The sequence below is a fragment of the Vanessa cardui genome, chromosome 1, assembly GCF_905220365.1.
Source record: "Vanessa cardui chromosome 1, ilVanCard2.1, whole genome shotgun sequence".
NCBI lineage: Eukaryota > Metazoa > Arthropoda > Insecta > Lepidoptera > Nymphalidae > Vanessa > Vanessa cardui.
In genome coordinates, this window is record NC_061123.1 from 15,934,217 (window position 1) to 15,954,313 (window position 20,097).

At 32.6% G+C, this 20,097-nt stretch overlaps 1 protein-coding gene across 1 annotated transcript; it reads right to left on the minus strand.

The window, feature by feature from the left end:
* Window positions 1-1,991: 1,991 nt before the first annotated feature.
* LOC124533693 lies at window positions 1,992-19,492 on the minus strand. The gene is made up of 2 exons (XM_047109140.1): window positions 19,348-19,492; window positions 1,992-2,919 (listed from the first exon to the last, which is right to left on the minus strand). The coding sequence occupies exons 1-2, from the start codon at window positions 19,393-19,395 to the stop codon at window positions 2,431-2,433; spliced, it is 537 nt and encodes a 178-aa protein (XP_046965096.1). The 5' UTR covers window positions 19,396-19,492; the 3' UTR covers window positions 1,992-2,430.
* Window positions 19,493-20,097: the final 605 nt, after the last annotated feature.

Below are 20,097 nucleotides of genomic sequence, written 5' to 3' on the forward strand. Positions count from 1 at the left end.
GGTACCACAAACACCCAGACTCAAGACAACATAGAAAACTAATGGTAATCTACATCGACTCGGCCGGGAATCGAACCCGGGATCTCAGAGTGGCGTACCCATGAAAACCGGTGTACACACCACTCGACCATGGAGGTTGTCTGTTGTGTCTAAACACAAATCTGTAGCCTTATATCTAAACAATGTAAAAAAACCGCGACACTTTTAAACTCAATAGTTCCTTTGTATGTTTAATCCTATACCATTAATATCTAGACAATATTTTGTCACATCGGTTAATTTTTTTAAATAATTATAAATACAAAAAAACCAGTCTTTAATACAATTGCAATTATTTTACGGACAAATCCTTTCTCATTAGACATTCTTCACACAATATGTTTGTGTATGAATTGTTTACTACAATGAGCTGTTATGGTCACTATTGGACACAAAATAAACCTGAAGAACTCGTTTTCGGAATTAGCTAATGGTCGCCTGCCTACAAAAGCTATTGATGATCGCGAAAACTGGTTTGTTTATTGAGTCGGTATTGACTCGCTACCCCATCGCGAAATATTGGTCACTTCTGAAATATTTTTAGGGATCCGTGTTTATTGTAATTATTTCCAAATCCCCAGACTTTTCGCGGGACTTTTTCATTTCGATCTCGTGGTATTATTTCGCTCCGTTTCATTTTATTATCTTTTGTAGTTTCATATCTTTGTACACATTCTTTATTATAGTAAGCTTTCAATAAAAATGTTATTTTCAAAATAAAAATTAAACAAAATATGTATTTTGAATTTAGATTGTTTTTTAATTATTCTATTCAAGTTTTATTTATATCTGACAACAGTCGATTTTAATTAAGTGTAATCAATGCGCTAAACACCAATTGCTAGATTAAATATTAAATAAATTTATGTCTTCTGCATTTATAACATACAAACCTATTTTACCTCGGCGCTGTCAGGTGCTCATTGGAAACACTACCTTACATACTTTACAATTACTTACCTTAAATTGAATATAACTAACTCATGACTTCATGTGACATATAATTATAAATAAATAACCACGAAAAACTAATTACAATTCAATAATTAATATTCTTTACGCAAATGTTTCTACGAGCTCTCATTCTCTCTCTGTTGAACGGAACCCGTTTTAGGTTTAACGGAAACTACTCATAATGAGAATTATAACTTTCTTTCAGTTCAAATGTTAAACGTATCTTTGTTAAAAAACTTGTTTGTATACGAAATTTTGTTTTATTCTAGGAAAACGGGCAAAGAAGGAAAACTTTGAGAACAAAGCTAAATACGTGTCGAGTGTACGGGAAATCTGACAATGAGGTTAATGCTAAACTTCTCACCGACGGAAGGAAAGTTTGTTTCAAAAAGTTTCTTTAAAACGTGGTTTCATAGCGTAATGTTAAACGTGTTGTTTAAAATAATTATCAACTGAAAAATTAAAGGCTGTTTAGGTGTTAGAATCTCATTATAATAACTAACATATTTTTTATGTATCTAAGGTGATAATTTACTTTATCAGATAATGTTGTTGCTGGGAAGATAGTATTTTAAATAGCTTCTTCAGGGATTATATCAGTCTCCGTGCAAATTAAGTGCCAGTGTTAGTTCCAAAGAAAAAAGGCTGTTTATAGTTTTAACTCAATTAAAAAAAGAACCAACGGATATAAATAAAACAAATCATTATATATTTTATAATATTTATTTACAATGAAATCAGATGATGATTGAATCTATAATCTATATAAAATTTATTTGAGATCAATATCATTATTATACATCTAAACATTATCACAATAACTTTGGTAATCGCTACAACTAATTATAGTTATTTATTTCAATACAGATTTATAAATTATTAACAATTCATCATACAAAAAACATCTTTACAAAAAATAGTGTTGCCAGTGAAATATTTTTTTATTCAAATACATTGTACGGTTGTATGTAAATTTACATTAATTTTAATTATTTTATATTCATCCAATTAAAAATTGTTTTAAGTATTGTCGCTATATTTTATTTATCTTACGAAACATTGACGCGTATAGGGCAAAAAACGGATTAACTTCAAACACTTTTTGTAAATCATATTAATTTGCTCGCCAGACCGTATATACAGTTTTCAGATCGTAAACTAATCTCAAGAAAGTTTACTAGCTTATTCGCTTTGCTTGTTCGGTGATTTTCAAACGTGTTGCAAAGTCATTCTCAACGATAAAAATATCAAAAATTAAGCACAGATAACATATCATAATAAAAAATATTGTCAGTTAAATAATCATGATATTTGAAAGTAAAACTACACACCGATTTATAACACCGGCTGTACAATTTATTTCTTGTAACTTAACCATAAGAAATTCGTTATTATGAAAATTACTAAAATAAACCATAATCTAAAACTAAAAACAATTCATAACGTACTAACTAATTCTAAGCTTTCGTTGATCATATTCTGAGCTTTCTCATCTTCATCAGCATCAGGGTCGTAGTCGAGGAGCGTGTACTCGGTGTGAATGCTGCTGCTGTCTTCGCTGTCGTTGACGTTAAAGTAGGTGACCGTCGCGTAGCAAACGGGCCTGGCGTGGGCGGGACTGCTACGCGTCGAGTCGTACGCGGAGTCGGACCGCGCCGAGCTGTCGCAAGTCGAATTGTTGTAGCTCTGCAGGCTGTCATTGTGCGAGTCGTAGCTGTTGTAACTGCTGTAGTAGGATGTGTTCTCGTAGGACTCGTTCGCGATGTGTAGCGGTGGCATGGAGGTTCTACAGGGGCAGAAGCGTTGTAGATCGATCTCCGCGCGCGCGTCCACCGTTCCATTATATGAGGGCGAGCGCACTAGCGCTGGAGAGACCCGGTTTCGAGCGCTCTTTTTATTTTTATTCCGCTTGAACAACTTAAAGGCCTGAAAAGAATAACAAATATTATATAAGGAAGAAGATATCTATGATTAATGATGCTCAGTAGATATTGTGAGTCAAGATTGAAACATTATAGAATATATATTTTGTAAAAAACAAGCATGAAAACATATCATAAAATGTTTTATGTATTAATGTTTAGTAAATATGAAAAAAATGTATTTTCAGTTACATTTCGGGTTATAAATGCTATAATTCGCTTTTAAACGATCTGTAAATCATTTCAATAAGATAAAATAGATTATTTTTGATAGGAATTTCATCAAAATGAAAATAAATCGAAAAAACCTCACACAAATTTAATATCAGCTCGATTTTCGAATCGTAGAAAACCTTATTACATACAAAACGAATCGACGCCACCGACACCGGGTGCGATTTATTCCTCATAGACTTTCTTTGAAATTGCTTTTCCATATCGTAAAAACTATTCCCCGATACTTGATATTCTTTCTAACTTTTATTTGTAACGTGTGCTAAAATAGAAACTCTACGTAAGGCCTTGCTTAGTACAACGATCGCTTAAAACGGGGTTAGAAAACTTGATTCTAAACCGCATATTGCGAGTTAACCTGAAATTGAAGTAATCATCGCCGAATCATGGAATTGTGTCAAAGGAAGCAACACACGTGCATCTTTCAACCCGAATTTTGCTTTTAACAACCCGATATATAAGAGCCTCTTAGCCCAGCTGTGGGATATAGAAAACCTCTTGCTTTACTTTATTTATTGCTTATTTCCTTTCCGTTCATAAAACTTTGTTTAACAAATATAAATAAGTAATCGTTAAGTTACTTAGGTTATTTGCATTGGCAATAATAACGTATATTAAAGGTCACTACTTAAAATACCTACCGATCTATGTTACATGTAACATTTCAATGAATACTCGGTAATTCGGCCCCTGTCTAATCCAGAACCCTCTGTAATCCGACATCAGCAAACCAAAGGTCAATATGTAAACGTGTTTGGACTTGTTACGCGGTATAGTCACGTTTTGCCTCAGTTTTCTTACGTTTGAAATTCGGAAAATTTCATAGTCCAACATCGTCTTGCAAAATATATATTTGTAGGAATATATTTTACTGTTATATACTTATTGCTGATATACGATTATGCAGACACACACAACTAATAATTAAACATTAATATATTTATTTATTATTATTATTATGTTAAAGTTAATTTTCCACGTTATGAAGTTAATAACATATATTATGAAACTATTATCAAATACACGTTATCAGATAATGTAGAGCTATATCAAAAGTAGGTCAATAGCCAGTCAAGGGCTTATGCAACACAAAATATACTAAAACCTAATGATAACCGTGACATCGAAGTAATCGAGGGAATCGGACGAAATTAACTCAGAACGAACATGGCGTGTTAAAATAATTCATTGTTTCATCATTTTAATGTCTTTGATTTATATGTTTTATAGTAAACGAAACGTGAAAACCATAAGTAATTAATATTAATGACTCGAATCGAAATAATTAAAAAGATTATTTTTAGATGTATCTTATTTTAAGTTTGAAAAAAAATAATTGTGTAATTTTGAAGTCGTTAAATTATTTTAAAGTCGGTGATAAAAAAAAATATACTTTTATCGAATTTCTTATTGTGATTTAATTGTATAAGTTATTGTGTGACACTTAGCCAGAAGCGTTAGTTGATGTTTGTTTTATAATTGTACGTTTACTATTCCCGAAACAGTAATTGGACTGCAATTACTACTGCATGTTGTGAAACGTAGTTACGTCGGCGGCCGGCGCCCGGCTGGCTGAGAGTTCACGACTTTTGCTCTGACGTCACAGCGCTGCTACGATTAAACTATCGAAAACATATTTCACAACGCACTAGCACTAAATACGACGTCATCTTAAAAAAATTCCAAAATTTGAATTAAGAACTCGTAAATTCTCAAATTAATTAATAAATATTGGACAACATCACATACATTACTCTGATCCCAATGTAAGTAGATAAAGCATTTGTGGTATGGAAAATCAAAACGGCGGTACCAAAAACACCCAGACCCATGCAACATAGACAACGAATTAACTTTTTCTACATCGACTCGGCCGGGAAGCGAACCCGGGACCTCGGAGTGGCTTTGAAAACCGGTATACACAAATACAATAGTCAACCAGGAGGCCGTAATTTTTTTATTAATGATGTCTTTTTGAGCGTTGCAGTTGCCAATGCTTTCTTAGTTATGTATTGTATCAGTAATTGGAATTTAATTTATCGACACAACGATGTCCTACTTCATGTTCAATTAACTTTGTTATGTTCCATCGACTCGACTCCGGAGCGCTTATCGGCGATCTATTAAGCTTTATTACTATTTAGAAATATGAACACTAGAAATGCCATCAGTAAGAATTCCATTATATCAATTAATTTTAATTGAATGCAAATAGTAATAATGTGGGCTATACAACAACAAACAACAACAACAGCCTGTAAATTCCCACTGCTGGGCTAAAAGCCTCCTCTCCCTTTGAGGAGAAGCTTTGGAACATATTCCACCACGCTGTTCCAATGCGGGTTGGTGGAATACACATGTGGCAAAATTTCTATGAAATTTGTCACATGCAGGTTTCCTCAAGATGTTTTCTTTCACCGCTGAGCACGAGATGAATAATAAAGACAAATTAAGCACATGAATCAGCGGTGCTTGCCTGGGTTTGAACCCGCGATCATCGTTTCAGATGCACACGTTCTAACCACTGGGTCATCTCGACTCTCATAATGTATACCACATTAGTATAAGAATTTACGGTCCACTCTAAGCCATACCGGGATACATAAACAAGAATTATCGTAATCGGTCGAGTTCGGGTACACAGGTACACGTATAGAAGATTTAGATACCCTCCGCATGTGTAGAATAGACATCATCATATACCGTAGCTATCATACTTCGCTATTGGTCGGCATTATATTTTCAGTCTTATATATTTTCTCATAATCCCTTACTCATTAATTATTCTTTCTATTAGTTGAAAACCATAGAAAAATCCGATTGATAGTTTTTGAGTTTATTGCGTACAAATGGGTAGGCTTTAATTTACAATTTGTATTTAAAATTATACAAGCTTGAGACAGTATTACTCATCGAAAACAGAAATCTTATCGTTGCGTCATGTTATCTGTCAGTCTGTCTGCCGCACGCTTGTTGTGTATCGGATCACGGACCGATAACATCATGTTGAATATTTCTGGCAAGAAATTTTCAGTGCCAAGTGTTAGGATGTTGGTAGAGGTTCACTTCCGTTCCTCGAAAACCATGTACCTCCTGTATCAGATATCACACGGCTTATTTTTTTTATGTTATAGGGGGAAACAAGCAGAAGGCTCACCTGATGAAAAGCTATTACCATCGCCCATGGACATCTGCAACACCGGGGGCTTTTAAGGAAGGAGTACGCTCTTTTTTTTAAGGTTCCCAAATCGTATCGGTGCGGAAAAACTGCTGGCAAAAGCTGGTTCCACAGAGTGGTTGTGCGAGGTAGAAAATGTCTTAAAAATCGCGCTGTTGTCTTATCCTGTATAGATATTATAACGGTATAAGTGCAGATGCGTTCTCTATTTTCTCGGTCACATAATTCAATGAAATCGAACCCAAGACTTTAGAAGTCAAAATGGCTGTAAGAGCAATACACTTCTTGTAAGTATTAGGTGGCCGGAGTAACTTCGTTTAGTGTAAGGTCTCTTAACGTAACATGCACTCGAGCGAATAATTTTACGCAAAATACCGTCCAACTTAGCGCATCGACCTATAATTAAGTTTTCAGTGTCGTCTGACTAAGCACGCGCACATTCTATTACACTTCACTTAAAGTTGTATTTCGTACAGTCGGCTACATATTATCTCTACACAATAAAGTCTGTACGATATTTTAAACAGAGTAATCACTCCGTCAATCATGAGCAAGGCCTATGTATATAATACATACACATTATAAAAGAGAAGCAGCGAGAGTCAACTTTACTGGTCAGAAAATACTATATTTTTTTCTTCTTGCACCTATTTCCGACCATTTAAAGTTGTCTATAGTTTATTCTACCCATCTCGACTTCACGAGTCGGGTTTCTAGTATCATATAAATGATAAACGCAATGTATATTATTTATATATTTTTTGACAGGTGAATAATATAATCTGTCTGTGTATAAAAGTCTGCCAGTGAAAGCTAGTGTGGCAAATTAAAAAGAAATGTCGCTGTAAATGTGTCCAACTGTACTCCCTAAGTAGGCTAAGCGCGGCTTCATCCCCCAAGGGTTTAATCTTGCGTCACTATTGGGCTAACGCGCTCGCTAGTAGCTTAATTATAACGCCTGACTTTCATATAAAACATATCCCTAAGTAAATGTTTTAACACCACCTTTAGGTAACAAGTAGACATCAGCATAATAAGCCATTAAATACTAAAGTTAAATATGACAGCTAAATAAATACTGTGAAATTTTCAAGTATTAAATATATCTATTTGTGTTTTATCACTATAGAATGTACTCGAATATAGTAATGTATAATTTACTCTTTTAAATCGGCTACAAAAAGGTTCTCTATTCAACCCGAACATATGTTTGTTAAATGACCAATATTTTCTCAAAAAATTGATGATTAGAATGGGAGTTTTCGTTATTTACCCAAAAAACCCTACAGTAAAACATTTCATGTGTGTTATGTTTTAAGAGTCAAATTCAGACATTCCTATAGATTAAATTATAACTATATACATATTTTATTTTTGTTGGAGGCATGACTGATAAAACGATCTTCCATACAGATCTGTATACTCGTAGTATACGTCCTCCCTTCCATAAACCTGTTTTACTACAGACACTAGAATATTAACAGTGTTTTAGAAATCTCAGTACCTGACATTATAAAGTATAATAGTTATACATATACCCTTTTAAATTAAGACTAAACATTTAATGGGTTTCTCGTAAAAGTTTCAAGTGAAAACTTCTGCTAAACTAGAACACTGCGACGAACACGCTTGTCGCGTCGATTGTCTAAATTTAAAGCTTTTGAAACGGCGAGGCGCTGTTACTTACACAATACTATTATGTACTAAAACCGTCTACGAAATGAAGTTCATTTTCTTAAGTTTTAAGTAAGTAGTTTGGTTTATATTGCTTTTGTAAGACCTTAAAAAAGTCTAGTATTTATTCGTATAGAGTTAAACTGACTGTAACATCATAGAAAATAAAGTTTTACATAAATAAAATTTATAGATTATAAAATTATACAGAATTTATTTTATTAAAAAATAAGATATTTACAATGCGTTGTTATTACTTATATACTTAATAATAAAATCGGTACTTATTTAGATATAAATAAAGAGATCCTAGATTTACAAATAAAGCGAACCGACCGTTGAGGAATACTAAATAGTGTTTAAGTATTATTTATTAATCTGTCTAGTTTAATCAGGGAGTCACAGAGGGTGGTCGGTCACCGTGACCACACGCTGGCGCGGAAACACGCAAAAACCGTATGTACCGACACACATATAACGGACTTTGTAATCTTGGGGGTCATGTTGAACCTGTTGAATTCCTCTGTGTGAATTGAAAATATTTACATTTTCATTTACGAAGTCATTTATCATTATATACCAGACACCGTGCGAATGAGAACCAGACAACTATACTAGGTACTATATACTATTATTATTTTGAGAATTTACTTGGTGGTACGGCTTTGTGCAAACCCGTCTGGGTAGGTACCACCCACTCATCAGTTATTCTACCGCCAAATAACAGTACTCAGTATTGTTGTGTTCCGGTTTGAAGGGTGAGTGAGCCAGTGTAACTGCAGGCACAAGGGACATAACAACTTAGTTCCCAAGGTTGATGGCACATTGACGATGTAAGGAATAGTTAATATTTCTTACAGCGTCATTGTTTATGGGTGATGGTGACCACTTACCATCAGGTGGCCCATCTGCTCGTACACCAATATATACCATAAAAAAAAAAAGAAAAATTTTGAGAAGTTAAAATAATTTACACGGCAAACTGCTAGTAATACATATTTAGGTGAAATATTAGTTACGAATCAAGAGATTCCTGAATTCTAAACCCTCTCTGACGTGGGAATTTATTCATAATTCAGATAGAATCTTAAGACTAGCGTAATTGAAATTCCAAACTCTAGATTGGATCTCCCATTCTCTGATATTCCAAATATGTCATTTGTTCGATTATCAAAGGCAGACAGGATTAATATACGAATTAGTTTGATGCTTATTGATCGGGAGAAACGAATATTCTCGATAATTTTTTCTTCAGCGAGAGAGTTTCACTCATTTTGATATTTTAATTTAATCATATGTTGTACATAAACAAACTAATATTAATTAAAATGTTCTACATGAAATCAATTGAAGCTATTTATCTGGGTGACATTTGGTCTGTCCTACATTATTGATCTCAAATGGTTTGCCCGGAGACAAGTGGTTCATAGATTTAGTTGTTCAATGATTAACTTTCATGAAACAATAGTGAAATTTATTTAGATGCGCGGTCAAAATATTTTAGGCTATGCTATAAATAAAAAAAAACACAATCAAAATAGTCTTCAGAGGATATTTATCACAACAAATGTAAGCAGTTGTTCTGAAGACGAGATTGGAAGTCTGCTTTGAAATTTGCAGCGGCCTTATTGTTAATATATTCTTTAAATGTATACTTAAAAAGAATTTATTACACAAATATACATTTTATTTTATTATGGGGAAAAGAGAGATAAGATATTTTTAATCTCATCAAGCTTTAGGTCTGCCTCAAGTGTCAATAATGTAAAACTGTATATTCAATTCTATAATATACAATCAAAACGAGATAAAACAAACGAGCGATATATTGGAGCGATTATTTGTGGAGCGATCAAAGTTGAACGCTCAACCCGCTTTCATTGCCTTGATTTACAACCGAGTGTCACAGCCAACGAAAGAGAACAGCTACGACAGTTGACACACTCACACACTTACAATAAACGCACACATCTTGTATACATGTAGTCATAAATATTTATCGATAATAGTGTATTGATTGTAATTTTTACTACTTAATATTTAAACTGACTTGGCTGCAATCTTATATATTGACCAAAAATGACCGTGGTCGAAATTGATCATCATGTTAACAATATTTTGTTATTAATTAGGTTTATAGACATTTATTCTCAAAAAGACAAAAGTCACTTACATGAGAATACACAGAAAAAGTAAGGTAACAATTGTGCTCGTCTTAAAATAACTAGCCATTCAACGCATTAGTTTGTTATTGTTCAAATAATCATTTTAAATAACAATAATAATACAATATCAAATTATACTATTATTGTTATTCAAAATGATTGTGCTTTAATGTAATTAGCCAGTTTTGTCTTAAATGCTTTGAATGACTTTACATTTTTTATGTGAGCAGGAATTTTATTATAAAGTTGTGCTCCTTCATATGTAAGGGTTTTTTTACTGTGTGCTGTTCTAGTTTTAGGTAATACAAGGAAGCTAGCTCGTCGGGTGCTACGTTTAACATGTTCCTTTACTTTGGTAAATTTTATATTAGTGTGGATAGTTTTGTCGAGAATTTTTCTGATCAAGATACATGTACTATATGTATAGAGCTGTCGGATATTCATTATTTTGGTTTCATTATACATTTTTGTAGTAGATATTTGAAAGGGATATCGGAAGAGAGTTTTTATTACTTTATTTTGTGCTATTTGTAAGTTGTCTAGTCTTGTTTTAGTGGCACTTCCCCAAACTTCAATGAGATATAGTAAGTGGGGTTTGACTAGAGTGTTATAGATGGTATAACGCAGATCACGCGGAATACATCGGGCTAGGTTTCGAATTGAGCCAGTAATTGATGTTAGTTTTTTTCTTATATGTTCAATTTGAGTATTCCAGGTTAAATTACTCTCTATCCGTAATCCCAGATATTTTTCAGTGTGTTTTTGTTGTAATTGTTCGTTATTAATTGTAAGGGGTGCGTGTGGCAAAATTACTTTATTTTTAGCTTTAAAAATGATGTAGCATGTTTTTGACGTATTTATTGTTAGGAGGTTACGTTGAAACCATACAGCTAAAGTATTTAAGTCTTCCTGAGCTTGAAGGATGAGATTCTGTATAGATGGTCCAAAATAGAAAAGACAAGTGTCATCTGCATACAGGGTTATATATCCATGTAAGCCAAGGTCTTGGATGTTATTAATGTAAGTCAGAAAGAGCAATGGGCCTAGTATAGATCCTTGGGGAACGCCACAAGTTAAAGGTAATGACTTACTTTGATAATCCCCAATTTTCACCACTTGATGTCTATCAGTTAGATAAGATACGAACATTTTTAAAGCATTACCATGGATGCCTATGCTTTCCAGCTTCTTTAACAGTAATTTGTGGCTCACAGTATCGAAGGCTTTCTTTAAGTCAATGAATATACCCAAAACTATATTTTTGTTATCGATGCTGTGTTTAATTTTAGTGACTAGGTCAATTGTCGCAGTAAGTGTGCTACTTCTTGGTCTAAAACCGTACTGCCGTTCAGAGATAAAATTAATTGTTTCCAAGTATTTATGTAATCTATTGTGTAATATTTTTTCTAGTATCTTAGATATGACTGGTAACACAGATATGGGCCGGTAGTTACCTGGATCCGTTTTAGGTCCAGATTTATAAATAGGCGTTACTCTAGCAATTTTCAATGTATCTGGGAATGACCCTGCTAATAATAACTTATTGAAACATTGTGTTAAGGGCCTAGCTATTTGCTTTAGTATGCGTTTTAATACTTTTGTGTTTATACCATCTATTCCAACACTGCAATTACTGTCAAGGTTGTGTATTATATGGATTATTTCGCTTATTGTACATGGTTCAAGACTAGACATAACATGGTCAGTTTCAAGATTAATTTTAGGTAAGACGTAGGACAAATTATCGTAAGAAGTGTTAATTATCTTATTTGCTAGCATAGGTCCTATTGTAGAGAAGTATTTGTTAAATATTTCACATATTTCTTTTGGGTCAGTGATATGTTGTCTATCAACGGAAAGTTTTGAAGGAGCACAGACTTGTTTTATTTTATTGTTAGATAGGTTATTTACAAGGTTCCACATTTTCTTCGGCTTTTTATAACATTTTGTAAATTCTTTATAGTAATAGTTATTTTTTGTGTTTTGAATAAACTTTGATACATATGAACTCGTTATCTGAAATTTTATTTTCAAATTGTCATCATCTTTGTTCTTCTTTAGTTCTACCCATAAGGCATTTCTATTATTTATCTCACTAATGACTTCCTTGTTTATCCAATCGTTTTGAGGGAGATTTAGAATTTTCGTTTTTATTGTCTTACTTTTAGAAATTAATTCTTTTAATTGATTTTCGAATTGTATGTAATCATTATTATGCTTGTCAAGCTCAAGTTCAGTCGCCAAGGTGGCTAGCTTTTCATAGTTTATTGCTTCATACTGTCTACGTTGTTTTGGTGGTGATTTTATTTTTTTCAATTCCAAATAGAGTTGTTTATGATCTGACATAGAGGAGTCGATTAGAGCCAAGTGAAAACTATCATTTTTTAGATTAGTACTAATATGGTCTATAATTGATCTTTTTGTTGACGATTCTCTTGTGCAGTATTTTGTTGTGATTTTATTTAATAATATGTGTCCCACTCCTCTCAATAGATCCGTATACTGCTTAGTCTTTTTATCTTTTGTCAACAAGTCAATGTTGAAATCTCCAAAAATGATGGTTCTATTTCTCTGTTGTAATTGAGATTCGTAAACATTAAGGAAATCATTAAAATTTGTGTGTCCAGGGTTATAGACGACTCCTATTTCAAGCGCATATTTTTCCAGCTGAATCCAAAGGTAATTGTTTCCTCCAGAATATGTTGATTCAGATAGGCTCGATCTTAGATTGTTGTGTATATAGGCTGAGACTCCTCCGCCTCTTGAGTCAGTTCTGTAATTGTAATAATGCGTGTAATTAGGGATTTGCAGATCTAATGCTTGATTTTCATTACTAATCCAAGTCTCTGTTAATAGTATAGCATGTATAGTGTTTGATACTGCTCGTAAGATGCACTTGAGTTCGTCCAATTTCCCTTCCTTGCATATACTTCGTGCATTAATGTAGAGGAATGTAAGGCGTGATTTATGGCTTTGTATGCTCTGATAGTTGTCGATTACTTGATAAGTAATAGTCTCGCTAATAGTAGGTACGCTGGTGTTTACTGAATATCGTTTTTAATTTTATTTTAATTAGTAATGTATTGATGTGTTTTATTTTATTGTATCTTATTTGTGGCAAGGCTGCACGAACGCTTTATCAATAAACATATTCTGTAATCACTTCTCGAACACTACAAACGAGTTCTATTTAAATGTGTTAGTAAACAAATAAATTAATTTAAACGATCAACAATACATCTGCGGACTGTTTGACAAACATTTGTAATCACAACCCCATTTTTGTTTAAAAGTATATTTGTAAGAACACATCGCGTAATCTAAGTTTGCCGGTCGGTTATTAGTCACGAGACATGTACATATAAATAATCACTTTAGAATCAAAAATGACAGTTTTGTTTACTTACAATTATGGAATTAATCGGCTGTCGTTATTTTTACTACAGTAACGTAAAGTGATCTAATATTTATATAGCTTAGATATTTAAGAGTTATAAAAAACTAGCATGCTTAATTTTGTTAATTTTTGTCTCAAACATGAACTTTTTTTAATACAATGTTTATGAATAGTTTTTAATAGCAGCTTGGTCATAATGCCTTGAAACTGTTGTTGTATGATCTTAGACGATTTACATTTCGATCGTTTATCGTCTCGTCAAAAAACTTGAATCTAAATTATTGAACTAGAATAATTTTACTTAATTTTTTTACTTTAATTTTTCTTTTTTGATGAGTACGAAAAGTAAGTTTGTTAACTAAGTGTATTAAGGAGTATTCTTTAAAATAAATTGCAACTAAGTATTCTAGAAATTAGGGCAAAGATTTGTTATAAAATTTTCTATTTTATATGTGTCTTTCAATAATTGAAACAACGTTTTTTTTTTCAAATTAAAAAAAAGTTAAGTGTGATTCACTTTCTTACAAACCAGTACTTAAGGCACTGTTATAATATATTTACATTACTTCCTGTTCTCAATGTACAAATTTAAATTAATTAAATAACCACTTGTAATGAAGATTAAACGTGAAGTATCCGATTGTGTTAAGTCCACAGCAACCCTAGCGAGGAATTCGTTCCATAATATAATGACACAGACAGTTTTACACGTGCCAACTCATCAAGAGTTTGATAATTGAAGTGAAATGAAAATATTAAAATACTAGTGGTTGCCCGCGGCTTCATTCGCGTTTTATGGGTTTGGTTGTCATGTGTTTGGCAAAAAGAGTAGCCTGTCCTTTCTTGAAGTTCAAGTTTTCTGCACACTAAATTTCATCAATTTCGATTCAGTGGTTTTGTAATGAAAGAACGACAGACAGAGTAACCTTCACATTTATATATTAGTATAAATATAATTTAAATTTGACACGAGATTATAAAGATAAGATTAACATGCGTATTCATTAATATTCATCCGAAATTAATGCATTCATGCATTATGCATTAATGCATATAAGTAATTATTACATTGATTTAATTCGTAAAAATAACAACTGACCATCCATACGGTAACTTCAAATTTGTAATATCACAATTCGCGAGTATTTATGTGTATGTGTACTTGAATAAAGTATTTTGATTTGATTTATTTTTAATATAAATTGAAATTATCAAGCGTTACAACGAACAATGGCACTTCAAGGAACCGATACTTATACTCAAAGCGAACGAGTCTACTATCAATAATCGTCAATGCTTTGTCATGATAATGATTTATGCTCGTAACAATAACAGAGCAAAAGTCATTTGTCGGCGTCTCTCAGCGGGAATTATCATTTAAATAATTCTATATAAGGATCGTAAGAGCCAAGATGGCTGCGTGGTAAGGACATCTTAGCCGACAATTGCAAGCGCTACTAAATTCATGTGTGTAATTTATTATTTGCTGAATTTTTTCGCCGGTTCCTCCCAGGTCAGGGTATTTTCTTTTCCGAACCGGTGGTACTGTTTCAATTGACCATCAATAAGAAAGTGTAATACTTCTATATGGAGTTTATTGTTATTTATTTCGCTCTCAGTGATAAAGGGCAATATCCTGTAAATAATTGCTACTTGTAAAAATATCAACTAATCCACAAAAGAAGCCGTAGGAGCAGTAAACTCTCATATATACGAAAGAAGAAGACTTTTACCCGATCGTGGAACATCTAGAACAGGGTAGTTAAGTTCTAGGTTCAATAAGAATCCTATTCAAAAAGAGTAGAGTAGTCTCTACATATATAGATAGAATTTTAAAAATTGACTTCGAGGAGCACCTTTGTGCTTTGGGTAGTCCGTCTGCATAGGTCCGTCTGATGAGATATTTTACAGTGAAACATAAATGATAGATATTAATGTGTTTCGGTTTGAAAGGCGAGTGAGCTAGTGTACATACATAAAATCTTAGCTCCCAGAGTCGGTAGCGATATGAGAAATGTTTAATATTTCTTACAGTGTAAATATTTATTCACCACCATCAGTTGACCTATTATCCGTCAGCCTTCTCAAAATATATATAAAAATCATAGAAGTTGTAAAGAATAAGAATGTTTCTTTCGTCACGTATATACGACTTTACCAATTAATCTAATCAGTTGTAAATTTGGAAAAAATAGAAAGACAATCAAGCTACATACTGACAAAAACCAGTAATATATAAAATTATTCATGGTAATTATTATTAATTATAGTAGTAGTAGTAGTCAGCTAATTGCAGACCATTTAACGTAGAAGTTTTATAAAATGTTTTTATTCTTTCCCCTTGTTCGCTATAGTCGCAGGCCGAAGATTGGAAATAGATTTTATCGACTGTGTATCAGGATCAGAGCGGGTTTGAAGGTTAACACATGAAGTCGCGCGGGGCCCCAGAATATTATATTGCCCTGAATATTGCGGCAGTAACTGTTTTGATGAAGAAAGATTAAATAAAGTACAATTTTTGTATTAGATAGAACACGAACTTTTAACTATATTGACAAACCAAAAAAGTATATAATTTTACACAGATATAAAACGTGTAGAATAACATAAGTCATAGCATATCATAATTTTAACTACATTGATTGTAAGGTCAATGGCCCATGTCTGAATAAACTAAGTTCATTAACCCGTATTCTGCTTTAAAAAAAAAGTATCTGAATTGAATTTTTTAAAAAAGTTATATTGCATTTTTGTGAAATAATTCTGATATATATTTGATCGTTTCACGTGATAAATTGGTAAATTATATAAAATAATAGCGAAAAAAAAAATCGTGTCTTAATTCTAAACTTGGACCACATATACAGTGGAACAGATTATGTAAGCGGCGCCTTAGTGAGGTAACAACGGAGGGTTAATATAGTTGTTCCTCGGGGCGCGCTGGAGCACTCTCAGGAGATAAAGAATTCAAGTATGCTAAGATATTTTTAGAATGGATTTCATAATTTATTACACGAAAATTTCATTTCCACATAAAATTACTGCTTATACTGGTATAAAATAATATCTTAAACGCCTTTAAATCGCCATGTTGTATTATAAAATTAAAATAGTAAAATCAACACCGCCCAGAAGGTAAATTCTACCGAGAATAACTGGCAAGAAACTGAGAAGTTAATTAAAATTAATATTAACACACTCCTAAACAAAACTAAATGAAACCAAGTTGGTTTTAAGTAAAATAATGTTATAAACGAATATTTCAATTATTTTACGTGTTTAAATACATTGAAATATATTGATACATGTTCGTAGCACTGAGATTAGGTTATTAATCCATATGATATGCCAACATTACAATGAAAATACAATTAAATAATGAAATTAAAATGGTTTATTTTCATTCCTAAGCTGTCTTTTAGTCGCACCTTCGGACGCATGTCACAAAGCAACAACAAACAAACACCGCTTATATAATACCGATGATAACAGACGCGTAAACAAGAGAGGTCTTAGTGAGTATGATGTGTTGCAAACTCATTGTTGATATTGTCCATTTAATTGTTATCATTTTGACACCAGCCAGCCTGCCTAGGCGGTCTGCGTTTATGATAATGAATACTGTGAAACTCGCTAAAGTAAAACATGTTTTAAGTAATTGTTTTTATAAGAGTAAATTATGAAGGTTTCAGTGAAGCCGTTATAAACCAAAAGTTTTAACTCCCGTCACGTGTTGCACGCCCTTCGTTTTAATTTTAAACTCAGTTGAAGTTCCTTTTAATGAAATCCTCATTATATTTAACGGTTACTCGTCGGTAGTGGATGATATTTTTTTAATATTTATTTAGATCGAGTTAGATCAGTAAAAAGTTATCGGATTCTCTGTAAAGAAGGTCAATAAGTACCCTGAGGTTTGGAAGTGGGGGATTTAGAGAAAGAGACGTTGGTTACCATAGAAAATTTTACTGAAAGAAATATTAACTATTTATTAAGTTGTCAATAAAGTCAAATATCAGTAACCAAATTTTAATTAAACCCAAATCCCTTGTATCTTTTCTCACGCTGTTTCCCCCTTTAAACTGAACACTGCAATACAAATTATTGCGGTTTGGCGCTGGAAGTGCGTGGAGTTTATCAGACTCGCTCAAAGTCCTAAGTGTCCGACGATATACGTCACCTTGTAAATTTTTATAAACAAAAAATATTTTACTATAAACGTTGATAATTTCGCGAGCCTAATAAGACAATAGAACAAAAACACTACCCTCCTTAGGGTAATGGACTGACTAACAACACAAAAATAATTACCTTAATTAGACACTAGTTTTTTTTTGATAAAACAAAACACTAATTACAGTCATTTGATTCAGAACAATAAACAGATAACGAAGTGTTTATTAAAAAAATTAACATTTTTAACAATCGGCGTGACGTATATCGCTTCAATTCTTTTTTATATACACTTTACAATCGTATGAAGTAACCTTCAACTCATCACATTAGAGCTGTGACGTAAACTAATCATTAAAAAAGTAACCTCCAAAAGTATATCTCGCTACTTATCTTAATAAAGTTTTATATGCGAAAGTTTGTGTGTTATAAATTTGTATATTTAACGTTAACGAAAGGTTAAAATTCATCAACATTATAGAAATTTCCTAGCGTATAGTGCAAAAATAAAAATAATATAAGTGATCGGTTATCGACAAGAAAATAAAATAGTAAAGCTTATTTCAACAATAAAAAGGGCAAGAAACTCAGTAGCTATTTTTTTACCACATACAATTAAAAGTATACTCTATATTGTATTCTGGTTTGAAGGGTGTATGAACGATTGTATGTATATTACTATATACATACAATCGTTCGTGCCTTCAATCCTTTATGGTTTATATTTCTTTCTGTATATTCTTCCTAATTTCTTATTCATCCTACAGTTAATAAGAATCCATTTAATAGAAGCTGAGCGATTAGGGCGAGACTACGGTTATAGAGTTCAAATAAATTATTAAGTGTAGCAGTGAAGCCAATCGACTAACGATATTCGCGTCATTACTGTAACAATATTGAGCGAGCTCCCATCCGTCTGCTTCCTCCCTTTTATCTCAGGCAAACATTTATTCAAACCAATCGCTATGTTATATGTTATCTCGTGTGAATAAACGATTTAAAATATGCTCGAATTTTTATCATATTTCCTTAAATATGTGCAAATATTATTATCAAAATATAGCCGAAAAATATCTCAAATCATATATGTAGATACTAAATTATTTGAGTAACACGTAAATTATATATTGGTATAGTTAAATCTTATTTATTTGTAAGAACATTTAAATGGATAAACTTTTTAAACGTTTTTAGAAAACACCTCTGTATGAATGGGTTTTGGAACTAAAAGCAGATACATTGAGAACACTACGAATTCCAATTTGAAAATTAATAATCTAATTAACGCTTCTCAGTGTATCACTTCGTACCCAAACAATTTATTACATATATAACGATAATCAAATTACTTGAACTAATACAATTAACTCTTATCAAGTTAAAGATACAAGGAGATTAATTTCAAAAGCTTCTGAAACTTTGAAAGCTCCTGATAATATTTGAGATTAAATACTTCGATTCTTAGGTATTGAATTAAAATATATTGAAACATACCACTATATTATTGTTATACGAAATTGTATGTGTTTATCAATAATTACTAATTCCAAATAACTATTATAATTAATGAAATTATAAATATCAAATGACTGAAAAAGCGTAAATATCTCTTACCTGAAGCCACTTCTTTCTTGTTTCCGTCAAAAAGTCTGCAAGAACCATTTTCACAAAACAAATCGTAACGATAACAGAATTTGTCACAAGCACGCGTGCGTCCAACGCCAATGTCTGCGAGGGAGTGAGCCGGAGTAGAGGCAGAGGGCTAGCGTGTCACCCCGCCGCCCCCGCAGGGACACTTGTAGAGTTGCGGCCCCTTACGACGAGTTACTTTAAAACATAGCAGATCCTAACTAATATTATAAAGAAGAGAGTGGATTTTTATGATTCGTTTGTTTTTTTATTTTTATAAACATACATGAGCTGAGATAACCCAGTGAACGCATGCATCTTAACCGATGATTGAGGGTTCTAACCCTCGCACCAAGGCACTAAATATTCATGTGCTTATTTTGGGTTTATAATTTATCTCGGCGGTAAAGGAAAACATCGTGATACATGTGTCTAATTTCATAGAAATTCTGCCACATGTGTATTCCACCAACCCGCATTGGAACAGCATGGTGGAATATGTTCCAAACTTTCTCCTCAAAGGGAGAGGAGGCCTTAAGCCAGCTGTAGGAAATTTACAGGCTGTTGTTGTAGTTGTTGTATACATTGTGGTGTTCAAAATAGCACATAATACAGGACAGTACACAGTAACACATAGTAAACACCTGCTCACAGGCGGATGTTGTCGGCGGAAGCTATATTTTTCATCTTCATTTAACTAAAATAAAAGAACTATGATGTATACATTTATTTTTC